This window comes from Capsella rubella, unplaced genomic scaffold (assembly GCF_000375325.1).
Source record: "Capsella rubella cultivar Monte Gargano unplaced genomic scaffold, Caprub1_0 scaffold_3, whole genome shotgun sequence".
NCBI lineage: Eukaryota > Viridiplantae > Streptophyta > Magnoliopsida > Brassicales > Brassicaceae > Capsella > Capsella rubella.
The window spans coordinates 5,316,444-5,339,054 of NW_006238921.1; the positions used below are offsets into that span (position 1 = coordinate 5,316,444).

Here is a 22,611-nt window from a genome sequence, read left to right on the forward strand (position 1 = left end):
ATATTTTGGTTTGATAAAAGCTTCACATAAAGTTGAATAAGGTAACTTTACTGCACAAGTAAAGTTCAATAAGGGAAAATTATTTAAGAATAAGAACGATGAAAGAATTAGGCAACTGATACTTGCATTTCCATGGCTGTAGCCTCTGTGGCAAAATGAGTTTTAAATTTAATAAACCGGCCCACAAACTCCGTGAAGTTTTTATCTTTTTTTTGTAAATGAAATCTAAAGAGAGAATTTTTTCGTAAAGCATTAAACTTTCCGAAAGGAGAGTAGTGCTGTAATAACATATCATCTCCGACGACAGAGAAGAAGAAGAAGAAGAGTGAAACAGTAAATTGTAAATCCCAAATCAGCTCTCACCGAGAGAACAAGATAAGGGCAAATACAGCCTAGAAAGCAACCACTGAGGTAGAAGGATCGCTTCGAAGAACTGGATTCGATGATGGATGATGATATGGTGATAGATGATGATGATCGTGAGAGAGAGTAAGAGATTGAAGAAGATAAATTGTGTTTGATTGATTAGTTTGCAGAAAGTTGCTCAGCCTTACATATATAGAAGCGACAAAGATGCAAAACCTAAACCATAAATTATAATTAACTAAACCAGAGATAGCCCAAACCATGTTCTTAACCGGTTTGTCCTGTCACAAAGAGCTACGAAGTGAGAGGGATTTGTGTGTGATAATGGATCGGATTCTGAAGGCCGCTCGAACATCTGGTTCGCTGAATCTTTCCAATCGATCTCTCTTGTAAGATCCGTTTATATAGTTTTCTTAATTTTCATCTCCCTTTTCCCTTTTTTTTTTTGCTTGGATTGAATTTCAGATTTTTGTAAGATTAGCTGGTTTGACTGTGAGAAAGTTTCGATTTTTGTTAGTTTGTTTTAGTTTTTCCAAAAGGGTTTAGAATGTGAATATCATATCTTCATCGGGACTCAGTCAAGTTTTCGGGTTGTCTAATTAGTTTTGAATTTCGAGATTTTGATCCTATTGCTTAGAATAAGATTTTCGTATCAGACTTTTGCTCACGAGATCTCATTGTGTATGAAATGCACAGTCTTTGCTTGCCGCACTATTTACTTATTTGGGATTCAATTTTCAGGGATGTGCCTACTGAGGTATATCAATGTCTAGAAACGACAGGGGAAGGAGAAAACTGGTGGGAGGTGATAAGCTTTTTTTCGATTTTGGAATTATTTTCGGGTGCATTGTTCTGTCATCAGATTCTGACTGGATAAATGTCCCCATTTTGCAGGCTGTTGATTTGCAGAAGTTGATTTTGGCACATAATGACATTGAGGTTTTAAGGGAAGATCTTAAGAACCTTGCCTGTTTGGTTGTGCTAAATGTCAGTCACAATAAGTTGTCTGAACTTCCAGCAGCTATTGGGGAGTAAGTATTTCTGAATCTTTTTAGTTGGGTTCCACTCTGTTTAGCTTGATAATGTCCAAATGTTTGTTCTCTTAAATCATTCATAGGCTTACAGCAATGAAGTCGTTGGATGTGTCCTTCAACTCAATATCAGAACTTCCTGAGCAAATTGGTTCAGCAATTTCTCTTGTCAAGTAGGTTAACTTCTGTGGTTTGACTTAAATGAAGGCATTTGGCACATTCAAACAGTTCATAATTGATTAATCTCCCTGTTTTCGCTTCAGGCTTGACTGTTCAAGCAATCGGCTTAAAGAATTGCCAGAATCTCTTGGAAGGTGTTTAGACTTATCCGATTTGAAGGTTGTTCTATGTTGCTTCTGGATCAGTTGATTTTTGTTTACTTCTCTTTCATGGAAATGATTGTGCTTATTGTTATCCACAGGCCTCAAATAATCAAATTTCCAGTTTGCCAGAAGACATGGTGAACTGTTCAAAATTATCTAAACTGGATATGGAGGTATTATTGTAGAAGTTTCCTAGAGTCTAAAGTTGCTACTTGGCATTTCTTTTTTCTCATTTCACTATCTTCCAAGTGAAAGGAGAAATGGTATTTAAAGCTATGTTTGGCTAAAGCAAGATGATTTACCGTATCTTAAATTAAACCTATTGCAGGGAAACAAGCTCACAGTTCTCTCTGAGAAGCACATAGCATCATGGACCATGCTTACAGAACTTAATGCATGTAATGATTTCTAGTTTTTCTTTTGCGTTTCTTACATATTCAGAGTATCTGGGACACGTTTTAATTTCTTTTCCTTCTGCAGCTAAGAATATCTTGGGTTGTCTACCACAAAATATCGGAAGCCTTTCGCGTCTTATCCGGCTTGACCTTCATCAGAACAGTAAGTGTAAACAGAGAAAATACTATTTCTGCCATACCTTTTATGTAATATAAAACTTATTTCTTCTATGTAATTGTTGAATTGTTTACATATTTGATTCATGCAGAAATCTCTTCTGTTCCACCATCAATAGGCGGTTGCTCCTCCCTTGTGGAGTTCTATTTGGGGTCATTCTCAACTACGTTTTATTCAGAAAGATTGTTTGGAATTACTTAATCTAATTAGAGACTTTCACAACTGACATTCTTCTTTCTGTGTACTTAATTCCAGAATTAACTTGCTATCAACATTACCAGCAGAGATTGGAGATCTATCACGTCTAGGAACATTGGATCTTCGTTCTAATCAGGTTTGTGCTCCTTTCTTTGATGGATATTGTTTTCTGACATTCTATATAGAAATTTTCGAACCTTTATCTATTGACAATGGCTTTCTAAACAATGGTCACACTTGTGCTTTCTCCCAATTTTCAGCTCAAGGAATATCCAGTTGGCGCATGTAAATTGAAGCTCTCGTACCTAGATCTTTCAAATAATTCATTGACAGGATTGTATCCTGAGCTTGGTATGATTAACAAACAGCACTAACCATTTCTTCATCCCCTGTTTGTTAAGAAATTTACATATGGCATCATAAGAATAACTATTAGCATAAAACTTCTTGTCCTCACATTTATAGGAAACATGATTACTCTGAGAAAGCTTGTGCTTGTTGGGAATCCTTTGAGAACCCTTAGAAGGTTTCATTTTACACCGTCTCTGTCTGCTTTCTTGATTGCCTGGTCTTAATTATTGCTACTTAAAGAGGCCAAATATTCTTTCCTTTTGTTGCCTCCAGCACATTAGTAAATGGCCCTACAGCTGCTCTACTGAAATATCTTAGGAGCCGCCTTTCTGATAGTGAAGGTACTTTTGTCCAACATCCCTCTTTCTCTCTCATCTAAGTGGTCACGGCTAAGTAGCTAACTGTAAAATGTTTCCAATTATAGAAACAAGTGCAAGCACTCCAACAAAGGAAAATGTAATTGCTTCAGCAGCTCGTATGTCTATTTCTTCAAAGGTAAGTGAAACCACAGATTTGAGCACCATTGTGTTAAGAATTCCATGTTTTTAATAGAAACAGGAAATCATTATCTTAGTTGATTGCACAAAACTCAGGAACTTTCTCTGGAAGGTCTCAACTTGAGTGCTGTCCCTGCAGAAGTTTGGGAATCTGGTGAGATCACGAAAGTTAATCTTTCTAAAAACTCTATCGAGGAATTACCTGCTCAACTTTCTTCATCTGTTTCCCTTCAGGTAATAGGGTTTCCGGTTTCCCATATATATACTTCTTAAATATACAAAGAAGGTGCTACATATGTCTTTGCTACATAAAAGATCTATCAGTTATTGTTATTGAACTCATACTATATTTGCAATCGCAGACTTTAATTTTGTCACGGAACAAGATTAAAGATTGGCCAGGTGCGATCTTGAAGTCACTTCCCAATCTTGTGTGCTTGAAGTTGGATAATAATCCCCTGAAGCAAGTATGTTCAAAGAGAATAATAATTAAAAAGTTGATTATAGCCTCCACCAAGACCTAATGCATCACATTTTATTATTTTCTCGTAAGATTCCACTAGATGGGTTTCAAGCAGTCTCTGGGCTTCAGATTCTAGACCTAAGTGGTAATGCAGTTTTCAGAGAGCATCCTAAGTTTTGCCACTTGCCACAACTGCAAGAGCTTTATTTGAGGTTGGCTAGTATACTTTATATTATTCAGCGTCCATATATTATTCACTGGTTTAAGATACCTTATACTGACCTTATACCTCACTTGACAGTCGAATCCAGCTATCTGAAGTCCCTGAAGATATCCTCAACTTATCTAGCCTGCTTATCCTTGACTTGAACCAGAATTCACTTCAATCGATTCCCAAGGTAATAATATGGCTATGTGCTCTACTTTGTGGTTTTTACTGTAGAATTGCTGCTGAATCTGTGATTGAAATTTAGTGTAACCTGGCAGCAATCAGCTAGTCAACCAAAGTTTTCATGTAATGTTAGTGTAACCTGGAAACAATCAGCTAGTTAATCAAAGTTTTCATGTAGTATTATTGCATTGGATCTGTTTTTCCCATGCAGGGTATCAAGAGCATGACTTCACTCAAACATCTGGACATATCCAACAACAATATTTCAAGTCTTCCCCCAGAACTGGTAAGTCTCTGTTGCTTTTCTTAACTGAAACATATAGACATGTATAATGTGTAATAAGAGTCGTGTATTGTTCCTTAGGGTTTGCTTGAGCCTACACTTGAGGTTCTAAGACTTGACGGGAACCCATTAAGAAGGTATTTTTTCCAAATCGTAAAAACTGATACATTAATAAAAACAATAATTTCCCAGATTTATTGATTTCTCTTTCACCAACATTCTTAAAACAGCATCAGGAGGCCAATTCTAGAAAGGGGAACAAAAGCTGTGTTGAACTACCTGAAAGACAGACTTCCAGATCAGTAGCTTCACAACATTAACATCAATATACCTATGTTGTTGTTTGTAACATATGCGTGAAGCAGCGCCAGATTGAATTTTATTGATGAGAGATGAAATAACATATTGTAAGAGATTTTACTTTTTGTTGTTGTGTATTTGGGTACGTCATTTGTTGTGTGATTTGTACTACAAATTCAGGTCTCCTATGACTTCAACAGGAAAAAACTTGTAAAAATTGGTTGTTTATGTTTCTCCATCCTTCATTGTCGAATGCAAACTTATATTGCAGAGTACAGAGTATTTCTTCTTTTGGCATCCACACTATATTCTTCATTATATTGCAGAGTACAGAGAAACTGCTTGACTTGTATGATACCAAGAATTATGCTGATGTTGGAACTTCCACTGAAGTTGTGAGCTTTTGTTATGACTTTTAGTTTGGTCTTTGTTATAGACGACTTCTTCTAAATAAGACTCTCTTGCTCTGTTCCCCTCTTTATATAGATATCCTCAAAGACAAGGATCTACCTCCTGCGACCAAGTAGAACTGCAAGAATTTTATACCAAACCCTTCTATTGGCAAATCCTTCAGAAATTTTTATTACTCTTCTCTGCAAGGTTCACAGGAAGGAGGCAATGCTAAGAATGGTCTTGAAGAGGAAGTTTTAGAAGTTTTTTTTTTCAGATGCAGAAATATACAAGGAAGAGCCAAAAATAACTCTGAAGATTTGGAGAAAGGAGAGCACGAGTTGCTGGTCATCCTGTTTTAAAACCTCTGGAAGACCCTTTTCAAGAGAGAGTAGTTGCTGTGAAACAACCGTCACATACATCTAATGAAGTTGGAATCTCTAACTATGAATGTGATTGTGTACAAAACCATCCCATTCTTAGCAGATGAACTTGTCTCTGAATGGAATAGTTTGGTGATGTCTACCTTTGTTTCTAGATTTTGCAATGTGAGAAAACAAAGATATAGTTTCACAGATAAGAATCTCACGCTTGTCCTCTCATTTGATTGCTGCTTTAAGAATGCCAACAATGGAAAAACTCTTACAAATTGTTTGTTTCTCCATCTTCATTGTCTAATGCTGCTAACCTAAACTTAAGAATCTTATGGAGTTTGGCAACAGGTTCAACTATCTTCTTCTTCTGTGGCATCTGGTTTTCACTCGCTGAAACTTCTTCTACACAAAATGAAGAAACAGTAACTCAAAACCAGCAGCAAAAAATAAAACATCCAAGGGACAAGAAACTATAACTTGAAACAATGTCCAAAACACATGTTCCTTTTGAAACAATAAGATGATCATGGCGTAAAAAAAAACTAACCCTTTTCAGAGAAAGCAAGGCATGTACCAATCGTTTCAATATATTCTCCAACCTGAGAGAATCATCATCAAATCTAACCCCAATGAAGCAAAAGAGTAACTCACTCAAGTTAGAAAACTTTAAAAATTGCAAATACCAGCTTGATTTTGCCATCAATGGTCAACACCGGATTCAAAGTATCCAAACCCTGAGAGAATAAATAAAAAATGTCAAATAAAAAGCAATGCAAGAACTACAAGATTTAAAGAATTTGGATTTGAAGTAACTAACTAACTAACTGATAAAGTGTAAGGAGCATCTGATGGAATGTCAATGTGCCTTGAAACGTCATCAAGATCAATCATAACATACTCTTCCTCCTCCATCTCTCTCTCTATATATATATATCTCTCTCTCTATCTCAGGATGAACAGAGAATCCAAAAACTTCTTCTGACCACGATTTAAATTCAAGAACTTATAATTCTTACATACATCTCCTAAACAACAAATTTATGTTGAGAATGGTTCACCTCTTTCTTTTTTCCCTTGAATCGTTCGGGCAAATACGAAGACCCTTAAAAGTGTCGGAATTGATGAACAAGATTAAGAGGAGGAAGAACGATTCGTTCGTCCTATCAAATTGGTTTTGCTTCTCTTCTTCTTCGTCTTTGTAAAAATTTGCTCTGTTACAACTTACCAGATACCTGTTTTGGGCCTATTATTATAACCTAAAAGCCCATAAGAAGGAAGGGCAGATTATTTTGCGTGTGTAATCCAGTCTTCCACGTGTCAATCACGCGAACCACAGCAATCTTAGATTAAAAAAATAAAGTTAAACCGGGGAATTTTGTGAAACCGAAGAATATTCAACTGAAAACCGTGAATTCCTAAAAAAAAAGATTACTACCAAACCGGATTTGAACATAAGATACCGAAGAAATTAATAAAAAGAAGTGGTGAAGCACAAGGAAACAGAGAGTGTCAACACGACTACGTAAAGCTTGCAAACATCTCTCTTGACAGAGAGAAAGAATCGCCACAAAAGAAGCTTCAGAAGCAAGATATTGAACTTTCCACTAAATTTTTTCTATTCTTCTTCACACGTCTTTCACCATTTTCTTATAATTAAAGCTCTTTTTTAGACTTTTTGGTTTCATTTGTTTAAGTGGGCACCGAAACAAAAAAAGTCAAGAGCTTTTGCTTTCCAGGTAAGGATCTATCACCACTAACCTCTTCTCTTCTTTTGCTCCTCTCCAATTTCTCGTCTCAAACCCCTATTTCGATTTCAATTGTACGGTTTCCAATCGAAATTTTTCTCCTTTTTTGGGTGATTGGTTTAGTTCATTGATTGTGGATTGTTCTGTTCTGAGTTGCAGGGTTTTTTTCGCAGAATCTGGCGTGGATTGATTCATTGCGATCTGACCCCTTCTCATGATTAGTTTTCGATCTTCGAATAGACCAACTGCGAGATTCTCATCTATAACTCCTTTTCCCTATTCCATTTCTTATCTCTTTCTACCATCCAACGTGTTCTTCATCCGCTACTTCAATTGCTCCAGATTTCGCCTAAAAATCTGACCTTTCTTCCTGAAAGCTTTGCCCCTTTCGCCCTCTTGTAGCTTGAAGCCACCCAAAGTCTCGTCTTTTAGTTTCGATTAGGTCATCGTAAAACTCTGTTTTTGGATATTAGCAAGGAAGGAAATGGCTGACAGGAACTGGTTGATTACGTTCGTGGATCTTCCTTCTCATTTGATTTTGGAGGTGTTGACCTCTGGGCGGCTTAGCGCGGTTGATCTACTTAGCTTGGAATTGACCTCAAAGGTTTTCGGTGGGAGCCATGGATTCTACTCTTTGAAATTCAAATCACTAGCTGATTATGCGGCGTCTCAGCTTTGCTCTGCGCATCCTGTCTATGTGGGAATGGGTTTGACTACACAGAAAGAGCTTTTTGCCAATTGTGAAGGAAACTGGAAGCGGCTTTTGAGTTTCTTACAGTCGGTTGAGCAATCCTCAGATATGGTTGAAACCTCTCAAGGCAAAGTATGTATCCATTTACTTTTGTCTTTGCTTCTATTGGTGAATATTTCATTTCATATAGACACTAGTGTTACGTAGCTTTGTCAAGTTGCTATGAAGAACATGTTTTAATGATTAGGCTTCCTAATTTAGGAATATAGCTCAAAATGTTATGTTGATTCTTGGTTAATTTGGTTAAGAAGTCTCAAATGCATTTTTTTCATTCTTTCTGCAGATGCAAATTGCAACAGGAAAGTATCACACTTTGCTAATCAACAACTCAAAGGTTTATTCTTGTGGTGTAAGTTTGTCTGGTGTTCTTGCTCATGGCCCTGAAACTACTCAATGCGTAGCATTTACGCCTATAGAATTTCCGTTCCCTGCTCAAGTGGCTCAAGTTTCAGCCACACAGAACCATTCTGCTTTTGTATTGCAATCTGGAGAGGTTGGTAGCTTCTGTTTCACTTAAACCTATCCTATGAGTATATTGTTGTTTTCCATAATCACTTACCAACAAATATATTTGAAATCTGGCACAGGTTCTCACTTGTGGGGATAATTCATCGCATTGCTGTGGTCATTTAGATACTAGCCGTCCAATATTTAGGCCTAAGCTTGTTGAGGCTTTGAAGGGGACTCCTTGTAAGCAGGTGAAATTGATACCAACCCAATCTAGATAAATTGGTTTTCTAAATTGAGTCTATCGAACATTGACAAACTACTCTTCTACACCAGGTGGCTGCTGGGCTTCACTTCACTGTGTTTCTATCAAGGGAAGGGCGTGTCTATACTTGTGGATCAAATACACATGGGCAGCTTGGTCATGGCGATACCGCGGACAGCCCAGTACCCAAAGTTGTTGAGTTTTTTAAAAGCATTGGCCCTGTGGTGCAAGTCGCAGCTGGACCCAGCTATGTTTTAGCTGTAACAGAGGATGGCTCAGTTTACTCGTTTGGCTCTGGTTCTAACTTCTGCCTTGGTCATGGAGAGCAACAAGACGGGCTCCAGCCTCGTGTTATTCAGGCTTTTAAAAGAAAAGATATTCATATACTTCGTGTTTCTGCAGGCGATGAACACGCTGTGGCACTTGATTCCAATGGCCGTGTAAGTTCTATGTTTTCATCTTTTTTGTCTCCCTTTGGTTACAGAAAACAGAAGAAACCTTATTTTACTTAAGTTAATCTTTAGGTCTACACATGGGGTAAAGGTTACTGCGGTGCTCTAGGCCATGGAGACGAAAACGACAAGATCACTCCTCAACTTTTGGTTAATCTCAAGAATTCCCTTGCTGTCCAGGTCAGATTCTTCTCTATCTGTTCCATCTCAATATCTGAGATAATGATCCCTTTACACCTTGTTCCCTGTATTCTCTAAGAACTTGAGCCGTCTCTAAGAACTAATAAGTGATCAGATCAAGTAGAAATAAAACTTGGGTCTGGATCCGTATATAGCAAAACGTATCTTGGTCTAAAGGATTTTCATTATAAATTGAGATTACATTCAGATTTGCTAATATATAAAAAAAGAAGCTGAATGTGCTTGCTTTTTTTTTGTTTGGAGTTTTGATTAGTCAAGGATCAGTTCAACCGGATTTAGATTTTAGACAGCCCTAATCATGACTCTGTTTAATCTTTATTGCAGGTGTGTGCAAGAAAAAGGAAGACTTTTGTTTTGGTGGAAGGTGGATTACTGTATGGATTTGGGTGGATGGGGTTTGGAAGCCTTGGGTTCCCAGACAGAGGAGTTTCAGACAAAGTTCTGAGACCAAGAGTATTGGAGTGTCTGAAACCACACCGTGTCTCTCAAGTTAGCACCGGTTTGTATCACACCATTGTGGTAACTCAACGTGGTCGCATTTTTGGGTTTGGGGATAACGAAAGAGCTCAGCTTGGTCATGACTCGCTCCGCGGCTGCTTAGAACCAACTGAAATTTTTCTCCATTGTGGCCGTTCTCGTAGCAGGCTTTGTTGATCCAAGGCAGATGAATAACCTTGTTTGTATGAACCGGATTGAGATTGGATTTAACTGTAAGTGTAATTTGTATGATTTGTATCTGTTTTGATTTTCCGAGGTGTGAGAGTAATAGAAGATATTTTCGGATCACCCAACTTACTGGCAGAGAATCATGACATGAGTTAGTAATCTAAAGAAGCTTTGCAACGTCAACAGCACAATGACATTATAGTCTTGGTACAACACTGAAACTTTACAAATTATTGAGGCTTCAGCCTTCAGAAACTTATAGAATGTAGAAGTGAAATATAAACAACCAACTATAGCCATATAAGCTCAAGCCTCAGAGATATTGCAATGGCATCACCAGCATTAGAAAGTTCTCTAAAGATGTATTATTCATTTCGCAATCCCATCACCACCATTAGCAAGTTGTTAATCGATGTATTCATTCAGAATGTCACATCTCCTAGTAAAACAACATTGATGCCAAAAAAATTCATAGTATCACGATCCCTCGATAATACGGAGGAACACCGAATTGGTAGAAAATTGCGTAGATTGTAGCTTTTATTTGTTCTTCTTCTACATCAGATACAACTTCAAAATCATAATTGACTTAAATTGATCATAATTTTGATCTTCTTCTAAAAGATCATAAATAGATACTAATAAATAAATAAATTGATTAAAATTAGAAATGAGAGCAGAGAAAAGGCTAATTACCAAAATTAACATATCTTAAAAGATTAGTGCATTCATATTTCATACACATCCTTAAGTTTCGGTACACCATAAATATTGTGATACTCAAAATTATCATATGATTACTAAAAGATATCATAAATCATACAACTACTCTTTCGCTGTCAAAAAAAAAAAAATCCAATCACTTTTCCAACTTGACAAAACAACAAAAAAGAAAGAATCATATCATTTACCCCAAAAAAAGAAAAGATTACGTTTCCAAAATTAAAATATCTAAATCATCGTTGGAATCACAGTTTGTTTATTTACCTACCATATTTAAAACAAATTTAATTATAGAATAAGATTGACTTTAAAAAAAGAGAAAACGGATAAGAACACGTCAGACATGTCAGTCTTATCTAAAAATCCAAGTCAGCATCTCGTGTAATAACCTCGTATGTATATAAATACACACCTCCCTTTTCTTCACAAAACATATCACAAAAAACTCAAAACACATCTGATTAATCAAAGAAACAAAGGTAAAAGAAAAAATGTTGGCTATATTTCAGAAAGCTTTTGCTCACCCACCGGAGGAGCTCAACAGTCCGGCGTCTCATTTCTCCGGCAAAACCCCTAAACTTCCCGAAGAAACTCTCTCCGACTTCCTCTCTCGTCACCAAGACTCTGCTTTCTCCATGAACTTCGGTGGATCCGCCGTCCTAGCTTACGCTCGCCAAGAAACCTCTCTTCGCCAGAGGTATATACATATATATATACTACATATTATTCAAACCCTTAGATCCATCTCACTGATTCATAAATCTATTGGTTTTGTGTTCTTCTCAGGCTATTCTGTGGACTTGATGGGCTTTACTGTATGTTTCTTGGGAGATTGAACAACCTCTGTACGTTGAACCGACAGTACGGTTTGTCTGGGAAGAACTCGAACGAGGCTATGTTTGTGATCGAAGCATACCGAACACTTCGTGATCGTGGTCCTTACCCAGCTGATCAAGTTCTTAGAGGTCTCGATGGAAGCTTTGCCTTCGTCGTCTACGATTCTCAGACCTCCTCTGTTTTCTCAGCTCTGAGTTCTGATGGAGGAGAGAGTCTTTACTGGGGGATTTCTGGAGACGGATCTGTTGTGATGTCTGATGATCTTCAGATCATTAAGCAAGGCTGTGCTAAATCATTTGCTCCTTTCCCTACTGGTAAAGCAAAACACTTTATATTCTTTCACCGTATAGTAAAGGAAGAAACTTTGAGTTGGGATTTTGAAGTTTGATGATTTTTTTTTATATGCAGGGTGTATGTTTCACAGTGAGACAGGACTTAAGAGCTTTGAACATCCGACCAATAAGATGAAGGCAATGCCGAGGATTGATAGTGAAGGTGTTATTTGTGGAGCTAATTTCAAAGTTGATGCTTGTTCTAAGATCAATGGCATCCCCAGAAGAGGAAGTGAGGCTAACTGGGCGCTGGCTAATTCTCGTTAACTTTCCTTCTAAACGTAACTCTTAATTTTTTTCTTGCTGTGTTCTATTTTAATGCTTATGTAATATTAGCACTATGACGACGATAAAGAAATCAAATTGCTCTGTTCCTTCTTGAGATCACAATTCACCAAGTGTCAAAATTGCAAGAAAAGAATCTCACTTTTTGATTGATTGGAGGGAGAAAAGAATCTCAATTTATAGTCAAGACAAAAGTGTGGTGATTCTGTAAATTATATGTTTACAACAACAAAAAAAGTTTGTCGAATATTATTATTCATCCTTCCACATGTCTGCAAATTCATCAGGCTCCAATGGGTTTGCAAGCTCATGCATCTTTCTTCTCGTTGTTGCCTTGATCTTCTTAGCAAATTTCCCAGCTTTATTTCTTTTCTCCAAAGCTCGAATCTTAAAAGGAAGAAAAATGTAAAAGAAAATGAAAACTTGGACAGAGAAAATCATAAAACAATGTTATCTCATCAAGTTGAACCTAAGTACCTGGTTTGGAGATACATAGAATGGGTTCTCGTAAAGCGTTGGACCACCAAAGCTGCCTCCAAAAATCTTAATTGGATTTAAACAAAACCTTGGACCAACCTGTCATCATATTTTATTTCAATCAAAAAACTCGTTCATAAGAAACTATGCAAATATTTGTTAGAAATGGTCATGGCTAGACCTCAATAAGTGTCATTTTATCCAGACCACCTCGTGCAATCTTGTCTGACTCGTTATGAGGTACCGATATCTGCAATGGAAAGGGTAAAAAAAAAAAAGACCTTGGCTGGTTAATATTTCAAACTGAAATGAAATGAGACTAGTTTCTGAGATGCTTACTTCTTAACCTACCTGGTAATTTCGGAACCATATATGGTCATCGATAATGGAGAAAACAAACACATGGTCATGGTAAGGTTTAGACTTCCTGTGTTCCTTGGGAACTCCAAAAATCTGGAAGCGAATACAAAACTCACTATAAAAATCTAAGATATAAACCAAACTAAACAGGTACTACTACAAAAGGTTCATCCACAATTAAAAGAAATAATGAAAATGGGGATGACCTGAGTTAACATCTCCTTCAGAAGTTTCCAGTGTGCATCTTTATCAAAATTGGATGAGAATGTCAAAAGTGGGCGAGAACCTTTCAGATGATTTCCTGTGAGTTTCATCTCCTCCATTGTGTGAACTTCACCAAACAAAAACAACTCAGAAACAAGAAAGCTACAAGTTGATCAGTTCATTATTACACAAAGTAATGATCAAATCGACCAGCTATCTTGAACACTAAATAAGCGGAGCTAGAGACAATACCAGCCTTAACCAAAAACTTAACGGAGGGTCCACTTGGGGACTTGACCATCCACAAGTAAAGATCTTTATGCTTCCTACACTGCAGACGAAAATAATAAAATACACATACCAACTTCAATTTCTTGAAAGGAATCGAGAAGACATTCATGTTGCAGTTTTATACTCCAGAGACTAAAGAGCCCAAATTTAGACTAGGAAAAAAGATTTCATCAATTCCATCGTATCATCTATCTTCTATGGCATGATAGGTTTACCAAATTACAATTCATACTAAAGAGGGATAAGACAACATGTTGAAAAAAAGTTGATTATGAAAAGACACTTATGAAGAGCAGACCCTAGAACAGCAATTGATTTGGAATTTTTTTTAAGGTACCAAAAAGATTGAAAAATTACCTCGAAAAACAAAGAGGAAGAAGAGCCCTTAAGCTCGACAAGCTCATTAAGAGTGGCGCCTTTACTACTCTTAGCTTCTACCTTACTATCCTTCTTACAGTGAGGGAGAAGTGACACTATGTTCAACATCAAATGCTGATACCTTCCAATGATTCAAACAAAGTTTACTCCCATCATTGTCCACCATTATACCAAATTACAGCCCTACAAGTAAATTTCAACACGCCTCACCTGAAACTGATCCGTCGGGAACAAGTAACGAGAACCTTCTCTTTATTCCTGAATCCAGACGCAGACGCTGGTTTAGATTTCTCAGCGTCTTCATTCTTATCTTTCCAACCCAAGAGAGTCCTTTTAGGTCTCTCGGGAGCAGAATCATTCTCCTTCATCGGTGCTGGAGCTTCGGTCTCGCTATGCTTTCTCTTCTTCCCCATTTTTGTTGTTTATTGAAGAAGAAACAAACAATGCTAAAATCTCTGTCTTTAGGGTTTTAGACTACCAAACTCAACCTAGAGACAGCTGCTTTAACTAATTTCACAGCAGAAACGACAACGTTTCGTAGCTTCATAAAAGGAATATTAATGGGCCGAGTCGAGCTATACATGGGCCTTCATTAAAAAGGAAAGATAGAGAGAGAGAGAGATGCAAAAGAATTTTCCCTTTCTTTTTTTTGGCTCTGTTTCTATTTCCAAATCAATAAACATATCTCACTGTTCGTGTCTGTAACTCTACAATGATCAGTATAGTTTCTTTCTCTCTTTTTTTTTTCTTCTCCATTTTCCTGGAAACGAATCTGTAACAGAAGAATAGAAAAACAAAAAAAAAACTCGCTAAAAAAAATCATACAAACCTCACTCGCTTTTTTCTTCACCACTCTGTACACTTTATATCAAATCCGAATGGGCAAACCAAAGTTCTGAAATGTTCGTATCTCTCCTCTTAGACCTGCAGTGACAATCACCATTCCCCACGAAGCCGATACATTCCCTGAGTTACCAACTACTCCATTTGACGACAAATCCGTACTCAGACGATTCCCACTTCTGTTCCTTCCAAACAACAGTTTCTCTTCAGGCCAAGTCGCTGACATTCTATCGAAAAAGTATCCGTTTGTTGCGCTTGATATGATCCCGTTCCGTGGACTGTTCCCTCGGTCCAGCGTCCCTGGCTGTTCCACCGGTGTAGGAGGATGGTTAGCTGTGGAGACATTGTCCAAATTATTCGTGTTTCCGTTAACCCCGGCTCTGTTTTGGGTTCCCCAGTTTTCTGTTGAGGCCATTCCGGGCCATGAGATAGCTGCAGAGACGTCTTGGCTATGGAAATGCTCATAAGAGTTTGTAACCGCCACGTTCTTGTTGTTACTACTTCTGCTTGGTCGAGAAGCAGGGGACTCGTACTTCCATATGTACACATGCGAATCCTCGCTCGCTGAAACTACGTATTTCCCATCTCCTGTGATCGAGGCAGAGATCTGGCTGCTTGTATTCCGAAACCCTGTCAAATGAAATGAAAACATAAAATATCGATACTTTGGCTAGCGAATGAAGTAACAGAAGACAAAGCTTCATATATTATTAACAACAAAAAATGAAGGCGATTGTTTGTTTGCCTACCTTTAAGTTTGTTAACCAGATCAGTTCCATCAACAACGCGGATCCGTGAATCGGAAGATGTGACAAGCACTTCAGATGAGCTCCCAGGCACAAACTAAGGTATGAAATGAGACAAAGCAAGGAACTTTTAGAGCCATCAAGAACAACGCCTTTTGTTTTATCAGATTCTGCTCCTGAAGAAGTGATTTTCATTACCTGGAAACCAGTTATCTTTTTCTGATGAGCTTTCTTCTTCTTGTTCTGTAAATTTATCTGACTTTTCTGCTGCAGCTTGTTATCTGATAAAGATAAATATAATTTGGTGTTAAAGCATAAGAAATCACAGAAAGAAAAGCGGAATAAATTCTCAGCAAGAACTTGATCATTACCTGATGCACTATACATGCGACAGCTACCTTTATATGAACCAACCAACGCAGCCTTCAAGTTTAAAACAGAATTTCTTTAGAAAGATAGGAAACTCTTTAAAGATGCTTCATGAGATGCGGAAAAAACTGACTTTAGTTAGATAATAACTCAGTAATAGAGTGTACCTGACCGTCTGGAGTGTAACACGCAGAAGTGACCATCTCATGAAGATCATACCAGTCAACTACTTGACGATCTGGAATGCTCCAGACACGAACTTTTGCATCTAAGGATCCACTGATGAAGTATCTATCATCGACCGGATTAAATTGAATGCAAGTCACTGTTCCAATCAATAAGCAAAACACAAACATTGTTAATTTGACAAGTACCAAAAGACAGAAAAACTAAAAGCAGCTGGAGCAGAATCTACTAACCGTAGTCACTGTGCGAAAATACTTTCAAGCAAGTCTGGCTGGACAAGTGCCACAAACGAACTGTTTTATCCATTGACGAAGAAAGCAAATGCTGAGAAAACATGTAACAGAAAGCTTGTTTACTCATAAATCTAACACTACCAATCAATTTCTTCCAAACAGTACCAAGAAAATAAACTGACAAACTAACCTGAGACTTGGACCAAGCAAGGTCAAGCACATCATCAACATGTCCTTGAAAGGAACAAAAAGGCTTTTCTGAAAGCCCGAAAAGAGAATCCGGCACAAATATGTTGTCTAGACTCAATGACTTTCTGCTTATAGAGGTTCTCCCTCTTCTCCTTGGTGACATAGTAGTTGGTTCTGGAGACCCATTATTAGCCAAAAGCAACAGTTCCGGTCTATCAAGTAACAATTCACCCTTCTTCTCACCCTCGACGACTTGCCAAATATGAATGACACAGTCCTCACCAGCACTAGCAAGATATTTACCATCCAAACTAAACTTAATGCTCCAAATAGACCCGTTATGCGCTGGAATCTCCTGTGTCTTGTACAATGCCGTAAGCTCTTTAGATGATTTCCCATACTGTTTAACCCTAACTCTTTCTGGCCCGTGAAAAGAAGATTCCTGAGAATCATCCGTAGCAGAGCTCGACCTCCGACCACCTCTCTCTGAAGATGTATCTCTATCGTCACTGCTTCTTCTCTCTTTGCTATGACCAGTCATGCTACTTGCAACACTCTTAATACTCTTAAACCAACTTCCTTTCTTCTTAGACTTGGATGCATTATCCTTATTACCATTCCCACTGTCTTCGTTTTCCTTAGACGTGTTCTTATCAGAATCCTCAACGTTCTGTCTTCTCATAAGCTCCTGAACGATGGGAGAATGTCCAACACACATCTCAAACTCCTCCATAGTCATCTGTGTTCCAGTTCCCACTTCCTTTACCTTCTTCCATGTACCGTCTTCTTGAATCTCATTCACCACAAACTCTTTCCCATTATCCAGATTCTTAATAGTACACGCTTCTATTACATTCTCATTCACTACACTCTCGCTCAATACACAACCAGAAACTCCATTTAACCGCAAGGAATCACTTGAATTCTCACAAAGCATTGCCGTATCAGCACAACCTGATCCGAAACTGCAATTCACAAATGACGGGCTTGTTCTACTGATCTCAGAATGTGAACGATGATGGACAGAGAGATTAGAGACGGGACAAGAACAAGCATTACCCGGAGACAAATATCGACGGTCACGATCGCCACATTGGCTAGTGGTGATGTCGGATTTCGATCTCACGATGCAAGAAGCACAACCGCCGACACTCGCAGAACACTCACCATGATCTCGGCGAGCCAACTGATTACAAGAGATGGATCGGGAAATGTCGGAGGAGGCTCCCGTTTCTTTGGAGCCGGGTTTTAACCGGGAGAGAACCGGGTCACGGCTGAGACCCATTTCGTTCAAAAGCTTGGAACGCCTCTCGGAGACAGAAGCAGGCTCAGAGATCCAAACGTCGAACTTTGAAGCCCCCATTGGAAACCGAGGAACAGGGAACGGGTATCGACGGCGGCGAGCAACAGCAGCTTTGAGCTCTTCGGGGTCATGAGAAACGGAGGAGGAGGAGATCCGAGGAGAGGATTCGGAATCGTAATCGGAGTTAGAAGCAGAGCAAGAGCAAGAAGAGGAAGAGGCTAAACGATCAAGAGACTCGTAAAAGCAATCGTTGTTGTCACCTCCTTCCTCCTCTTCCTCGTTATGGTAGCTCATGGTCGTGGGAGTGTTGAAGAAGCCAGCGAAGGCATTCCCATCGGAAAATTCCTTCGCCGGAGAATTGGATCAAACAGAGAAACAAAAAGTCTCAGCCCAAAACACACTTTTTTTTTTTGAATCAAATTCTATAAATTTGTTTGTGTGCGGTCTCAAAGTCAAAAAGATTGAAACTTTTGTAGTGGATTAGGTGATTTGGGGGTTATGTAAGTTGAATTTGGGGACTAAGCGTGTTTTGAAGAATTCGAAGAATCAGATTGTGGGTTTTCGGGAAGAAGTCAGATCCGATGAAGAGCAAAGAGAGAGAGAGAGAGAGAGAGAGATGAGTTGGGGAGAGAGGTTCGTAGAGATGTCTGTGTAGAGAAATCAATGGAGAGAGAGAGACAGAGAAAGAAAGAAAGAGAAGTTTTTTTTTTTGTTTCTGTTGTTTTTTTTTGTGTGCTCTTCTTCTCTCTCTCTTGTGTTTAATTTTTCGTAGTTTTAGTGGCCCTTTGAGCACTTTGTAAGCGCTGAAAACCAAAGTGTTTCATCCAGAAATTAGATCTTTAAAAGAGATATAAAAATAATATTAATTTTAAATTCCGACAAAAGAGAAGGTTTATAATAATAATACAAACTATATGATTTTAATTTTTGATTTGATCAAATATGTGTGATATGTAAAATGCGTACAATAATGTTTATTAGTTGTATTTGCCATATGCTTTGCTTAGAGTCCATTAATTTTTTTGTTTAAAATAAAGAAGGGCGTGTAGTTGTAGAGAAGAGGATTTAGTGCATTATTCTTTTCTTTTCTTTTTCCCTGATAAAATAAACTATTAATATAGTATCTCTTTTCCTAAAATAGCATATAGTATATATATATTACATACAGTATCTCTTTCTAATAGAAATACCGACAGAAAATTTGGTGGTTTTCCATTTCTGATTTTTTTACTATTACTAACATATGAAAATAGTCTTTTCCTTTTTGTCAATTGAAATAAATATATCCATTATTGATAAAATGCAGTTAAATTAAATCACAAACTAATGACAGTTATAATTCATCAGTAAGTTCCTTTGTTAAATTAATTTTCATTAGTAAGTTTTTTCAGTTAAGATAAATAGATACATATATATATATATATATATATATATATGAATGTCACGATTTAAAAGGTCCATATATAAACAAAAAATAATAGTTTCCCTCTAATATTAGACAAGATCGTTAGTGCGGAACAAAAAATAAATAAACAGTAGAAGAAAGTTTTAACAAAATCAAAAATGTGAGTATTATAAATTTATTATCTCATTCATGAAAAAACTAAGAAAAAAAAAACATCATCAATTAACAGAATTAACCATCCAACATATCAAATCACATAAAGGGTATTTAAATAGAAAGAATGATGATTAAGAAGAACCAAAAATCTACACATCTTTCGTCTCAAAAAGGCCCACAAAACACACACACACAAGAAATGGAATAAGAAGAAGAAGAAGGCATAAACTCAAAAGCTCAATGTTATTAGTGGAGATTATACGAGGTTTTTTTTTTTAAATATAGTTTCAAAATTAAAAACCAATTTGAAAAGAATTTTAAAAAAGGAAAATAAAATAAAATAATAAAAAAGTGAAAAGAAAAAACAAGATGGAGGGAAGAGAAATGGGCCTTAGAGGCCCACAAAGAGTAAATGCAGAGGGAAGAGGACAGCTAAGCCGTAGTAACAACAACACATGCCCCTCCCCTACTTGATCAACTTCAAAGTCTAATAGTTTTTATTTTTTCCCCGTCCCACCGTTATTTATATTACACAATTCCCCGTTTCTTCTCTCTTTGGGGACCATCCTCCTCTTTCATCTTCCACTGATGTTTTTATTATTTAAGGGATAACACTTGGCAAAACACGTTAATCACTACCAAAAACAAGCAAACATTTGACAACTAATGATTTACCCGACCACTAATATAAAACATGTTCTATACACAAAGACATTAATATATCAAATCACCACACTTGCTTTGCTTGTTATATATATATATATATATATGGATTTATATAAGCTTTTCATTTGTTTTGTATATATAACCCACTTTTCTTTACTGGTTTTGTTTTCGACTGGTTGGATTAACATTTCATACCAGCATCGTTCGCAAGAAACTTTACCATCATTCTCTGTTTACAGCCACACGAATTTGCCTGATGGTTTCACTCGTACGTTTCTTGTTTACGTACAGTATATAAACATCGATTGGTTCTTTTAGGTTTATGTGGTTAAACTTGAAGATGGTTCCACTTTTGATTTATTCCAAGGACGAGCATGAATGTAACTGCTACAGATATTTGATTCCTCATGTCGTTTATCTCTATTGCTATACGTGCTCTTAATTATGTTTCTTGAAAATCATCAGTTTTATTCAATTCGACTTCATGAGCGATATATTGTGAGAGGTAAGGTAATATTAGTACGTAATAGTTTGAAAATTTGATGTTAAAAATGTTAATGTTTTTATGTGGTTTTCTCACAAGTTTATTTTATGTTAAATCATGCTACAATAAAACACAAGAATTGCATTATGCAGTTTTGTTTTGTAGTAGACTCTACTAGACTCCGAGAGGGGGAGAATATCTAAAAAGAATGCAACCAAATCCAAGGAAAACAATAAAAATGTTATACTGGTGAAAATGTGGTTACAAAACTTACAATAAATTACAAAAAGCTGAGTTTCCATTTCCATATAAAAGTCTCTGAGCTCTCTTTGCAACATTATGTTTTTTCTTTCCCTTTTTTTTTTCTCTGTTGCATTTTATCTAGTTTTAACGCATGCATTTACAACAATGTTTCACGTTATTTAGTAACCACCCACACTAGACCTTTAATAGAAATCAATTAAATGGACAAAGAGTAGTATATAGGTATGTCAGAAAGAAAGAATTCGAAGCTTTCAAGAGTGACACAACATTGCCAAGTTAAATGCAAAAGAGAATCCATCAAATGGTGTTTTGAGTTAGTTCTGATGGATTTACAGCATTTATCGCAACACATGACCAGATTGAAAAGCAAAGTAAATGTTTTGTTTAATCTAATGAGCCGGTCTGCAATTTGTGCAAAAATAAAAATTCAATAGGGAGATAATAAGAATTTATAATCTACTAGTAGTTCTATATAGTGTTGTGTTATCGATACGTTACTATGCAAATTAAACAAAATAAAAATATATAATACTATCACATACGAATGTAATTAACCTATAAAATACGTTTTTCAAAGCTTTTTTTAGCTAAAATGAAGTCTATAGTCCATTTGATGGTATATATACTACTTAGTTATTGGTGCAAACCTTTGGCTTTCAAGTAGATATTTTAGCCGAAGAATAATATTTTTTAAAAGTATCTCAAACTATATATGACTAATTTGTTAAAGATAGTAGTAGTAACTGGAACTACTGACCTGAATCATAACATAGCATCCATTGAAATGTACTAGTTTAATGCATACTTCAAATCAGTCACAAGCACCGTTCTCGGCCATACAATACATAATGGAAACCTTATCATCAATTTAATAGCATTAGATTGTTTTCATCAAAAAGAAAATTATAGAAAAATCTGCAATGTATATTTATTTTGAAGAAAAAAAAAAGGCGAGTATTCAAATATATTTTTTGAAACTTTGAATAATAATGTTGGGGTTAAAGTGAAAAAAGATCGTCGGGACAAAAGCTGAAAAACGGTCTGCGTTTATGTCATATTTTGTTTTTTTTTCTTTTAAAGCATATAAGAATAATAGAATTATAAAAATGAGATCAACATTCATAATAATTAAAAAGATGAAAAAAAAGAGAAATGAAAATACGTAAAAAAAAAGAAGAGAGAGATCAGTAATTGAGTATTTATGCATATATGGTAGTATGATGATAGGGGTGGTGGTGTCTCCGCCGGCCGTTGGAAGTTGTCAGTGTCTTCAGATCGGCCACGTCCCTCTCCTCTCCCCCATTCTTCTCTCTTTTTTGTCTTTTCTTCTTTCTTTCTTTCATTTTATAAACCACCGAAATTGTTTTTTAAGTTTTTTTTTTATGGTGATTACCCATTTCGACTAACAAATACTTTTTACTTGTGATTGTATTACTTATAGTGAAATATATAAAGATGAAGATCATTTGACAATTTAATTTCATTTAACTTGAGTGGATTATATAAAGATTTCTTAGCTGTTAGTTAATAGTGCATGGGAAGATAAAGTTCGATATGTTAAAAATTGCTTTTAAAAAATGAATGAGAATCAAACTAGGTTTCTCAGACTAGCTTTGTGTTTTTGTTTTCGTAGCCAAAAAGGTTCAACTATTCGCGTAAATATGAAAAAAAATAAAGATGGGGAAACAGTTCTTTTATCAAAGAAAAAACAAAGACATATACACAGTGTACAACTTCTACAAAGCAAAGGAAAAGACGAACAAAAGTCAAATATAAATCATATATCTCTAATTGTTTTGGTTCTTTAAAAAAA

At 36.6% G+C, this 22,611-nt stretch overlaps 6 protein-coding genes across 11 annotated transcripts; 3 read left to right on the forward strand and 3 right to left on the reverse strand.

The window, feature by feature from the left end:
* The first annotated feature begins 237 nt into the window (after positions 1 to 237).
* LOC17893400 (plant intracellular Ras-group-related LRR protein 6) lies at positions 238 to 5,051 on the forward strand. The gene is made up of 22 exons (XM_023786277.1): positions 238 to 321; positions 656 to 755; positions 1,108 to 1,171; positions 1,261 to 1,397; positions 1,484 to 1,570; positions 1,661 to 1,736; positions 1,819 to 1,893; positions 2,049 to 2,118; positions 2,201 to 2,278; positions 2,385 to 2,445; positions 2,549 to 2,627; positions 2,752 to 2,842; positions 2,957 to 3,017; positions 3,116 to 3,183; positions 3,267 to 3,337; positions 3,436 to 3,573; positions 3,702 to 3,806; positions 3,893 to 4,014; positions 4,104 to 4,200; positions 4,405 to 4,479; positions 4,558 to 4,613; positions 4,707 to 5,051. The coding sequence occupies exons 2-22, from the start codon at positions 691 to 693 to the stop codon at positions 4,780 to 4,782; spliced, it is 1,752 nt and encodes a 583-aa protein (XP_023642045.1). The 5' UTR covers positions 238 to 321; positions 656 to 690; the 3' UTR covers positions 4,783 to 5,051.
* A 541-nt stretch (positions 5,052 to 5,592) lies between these two features.
* On the reverse strand, positions 5,593 to 6,745 carry LOC17893281. Of its 4 annotated transcripts, none has more exons than XM_023786471.1 (5): positions 6,599 to 6,745; positions 6,366 to 6,515; positions 6,224 to 6,274; positions 6,088 to 6,139; positions 5,593 to 5,942 (listed from the first exon to the last, which is right to left on the reverse strand). In XM_023786471.1, exons 2-5 carry the CDS (start codon positions 6,450 to 6,452, stop codon positions 5,809 to 5,811), a joined length of 324 nt encoding a protein of 107 aa, XP_023642239.1. In that variant the 5' UTR covers positions 6,453 to 6,515; positions 6,599 to 6,745; the 3' UTR covers positions 5,593 to 5,808. The 4 variants fall into 4 exon arrangements, with proteins under 4 accessions (XP_023642239.1, XP_023642238.1, XP_006298858.1 ...); XM_023786470.1 differs by having other exon boundaries at positions 6,366 to 6,518; XM_006298796.2 differs by having other exon boundaries at positions 6,366 to 6,745.
* Positions 6,746 to 7,060: 315 nt separating this feature from the next.
* On the forward strand, positions 7,061 to 10,192 carry LOC17892991 (ultraviolet-B receptor UVR8). 3 transcript variants are annotated; one of them, XM_023786268.1, is made up of 7 exons: positions 7,061 to 7,276; positions 7,445 to 8,108; positions 8,320 to 8,529; positions 8,624 to 8,734; positions 8,820 to 9,188; positions 9,273 to 9,380; positions 9,726 to 10,192. In XM_023786268.1, exons 2-7 carry the CDS (start codon positions 7,770 to 7,772, stop codon positions 10,053 to 10,055), a joined length of 1,467 nt encoding a protein of 488 aa, XP_023642036.1. In that variant the 5' UTR covers positions 7,061 to 7,276; positions 7,445 to 7,769; the 3' UTR covers positions 10,056 to 10,192. The 3 variants fall into 3 exon arrangements, with proteins under 3 accessions (XP_023642036.1, XP_023642037.1, XP_023642035.1); XM_023786269.1 differs by lacking the exon at positions 7,061 to 7,276 and adding an exon at positions 7,308 to 7,359; XM_023786267.1 differs by lacking the exon at positions 7,061 to 7,276 and having other exon boundaries at positions 7,309 to 8,108.
* Positions 10,193 to 11,223: 1,031 nt separating this feature from the next.
* LOC17891202 (stem-specific protein TSJT1) lies at positions 11,224 to 12,341 on the forward strand. Its single transcript, XM_006298323.2, has 3 exons — positions 11,224 to 11,487; positions 11,577 to 11,941; positions 12,036 to 12,341. The coding sequence occupies exons 1-3, from the start codon at positions 11,282 to 11,284 to the stop codon at positions 12,224 to 12,226; spliced, it is 762 nt and encodes a 253-aa protein (XP_006298385.1). The 5' UTR covers positions 11,224 to 11,281; the 3' UTR covers positions 12,227 to 12,341.
* Positions 12,342 to 12,366: 25 nt separating this feature from the next.
* LOC17891358 (ribosome biogenesis protein BRX1 homolog 2) lies at positions 12,367 to 14,390 on the reverse strand. Its single transcript, XM_006299775.2, has 8 exons — positions 14,165 to 14,390; positions 13,934 to 14,075; positions 13,538 to 13,616; positions 13,288 to 13,412; positions 13,073 to 13,174; positions 12,903 to 12,971; positions 12,722 to 12,820; positions 12,367 to 12,631 (listed from the first exon to the last, which is right to left on the reverse strand). The coding sequence occupies exons 1-8, from the start codon at positions 14,365 to 14,367 to the stop codon at positions 12,497 to 12,499; spliced, it is 954 nt and encodes a 317-aa protein (XP_006299837.1). The 5' UTR covers positions 14,368 to 14,390; the 3' UTR covers positions 12,367 to 12,496.
* Positions 14,391 to 14,572: 182 nt separating this feature from the next.
* Positions 14,573 to 18,554, reverse strand: LOC17890712 (WD repeat-containing protein 44). The gene is made up of 7 exons (XM_006296886.2): positions 16,522 to 18,554; positions 16,332 to 16,422; positions 16,080 to 16,237; positions 15,915 to 15,966; positions 15,742 to 15,824; positions 15,547 to 15,640; positions 14,573 to 15,427 (listed from the first exon to the last, which is right to left on the reverse strand). Exons 1-7 carry the CDS (start codon positions 18,115 to 18,117, stop codon positions 14,823 to 14,825), a joined length of 2,679 nt encoding a protein of 892 aa, XP_006296948.1. The 5' UTR covers positions 18,118 to 18,554; the 3' UTR covers positions 14,573 to 14,822.
* Between the last annotated feature and the right edge of the window lie 4,057 nt (positions 18,555 to 22,611).

Bases quoted from the DNA above. Each gene is read 5' to 3' on its own strand.
- LOC17893400 (XM_023786277.1), top strand. From the start codon at position 691: ATGGATCGGATTCTGAAGGCCGCTCGAACATCTGGTTCGCTGAATCTT. The intron at 1,571-1,660 runs GTAGGTTAACTT...TTTTCGCTTCAG, and splicing joins TCAGCAATTTCTCTTGTCAA to GCTTGACTGTTCAAGCAATC. The intron at 2,628-2,751 runs GTTTGTGCTCCT...CCCAATTTTCAG, and splicing joins TGGATCTTCGTTCTAATCAG to CTCAAGGAATATCCAGTTGG.
- LOC17893281 (XM_023786471.1), bottom strand. From the start codon at position 6,452: ATGGAGGAGGAAGAGTATGTTATGATTGATCTTGATGACGTTTCAAGG. The intron at 6,275-6,365 runs GTTAGTTAGTTA...TTATTCTCTCAG, and splicing joins ATGCTCCTTACACTTTATCA to GGTTTGGATACTTTGAATCC. The intron at 6,140-6,223 runs GTATTTGCAATT...TGATTCTCTCAG, and splicing joins TTGATGGCAAAATCAAGCTG to GTTGGAGAATATATTGAAAC.
- LOC17892991 (XM_023786268.1), top strand. From the start codon at position 7,770: ATGGCTGACAGGAACTGGTTGATTACGTTCGTGGATCTTCCTTCTCAT. The intron at 8,109-8,319 runs GTATGTATCCAT...TTCTTTCTGCAG, and splicing joins TTGAAACCTCTCAAGGCAAA to ATGCAAATTGCAACAGGAAA. The intron at 9,381-9,725 runs GTCAGATTCTTC...TCTTTATTGCAG, and splicing joins AGAATTCCCTTGCTGTCCAG to GTGTGTGCAAGAAAAAGGAA.
- LOC17891202 (XM_006298323.2), top strand. From the start codon at position 11,282: ATGTTGGCTATATTTCAGAAAGCTTTTGCTCACCCACCGGAGGAGCTC. The intron at 11,488-11,576 runs GTATATACATAT...TGTTCTTCTCAG, and splicing joins GAAACCTCTCTTCGCCAGAG to GCTATTCTGTGGACTTGATG. The intron at 11,942-12,035 runs GTAAAGCAAAAC...TTTTATATGCAG, and splicing joins ATTTGCTCCTTTCCCTACTG to GGTGTATGTTTCACAGTGAG.
- LOC17891358 (XM_006299775.2), bottom strand. From the start codon at position 14,367: ATGGGGAAGAAGAGAAAGCATAGCGAGACCGAAGCTCCAGCACCGATG. The intron at 13,617-13,933 runs GTAATTTTTCAA...TTTCGTCTGCAG, and splicing joins CTTCCTCTTTGTTTTTCGAG to TGTAGGAAGCATAAAGATCT. The intron at 12,972-13,072 runs GTAGGTTAAGAA...TTTCCATTGCAG, and splicing joins TATGGTTCCGAAATTACCAG to ATATCGGTACCTCATAACGA.
- LOC17890712 (XM_006296886.2), bottom strand. From the start codon at position 18,117: ATGAGCTACCATAACGAGGAAGAGGAGGAAGGAGGTGACAACAACGAT. The intron at 15,967-16,079 runs GTACACTCTATT...TTAAACTTGAAG, and splicing joins GTTACACTCCAGACGGTCAG to GCTGCGTTGGTTGGTTCATA. The intron at 15,825-15,914 runs GTAATGATCAAG...TATCTTTATCAG, and splicing joins TCGCATGTATAGTGCATCAG to ATAACAAGCTGCAGCAGAAA.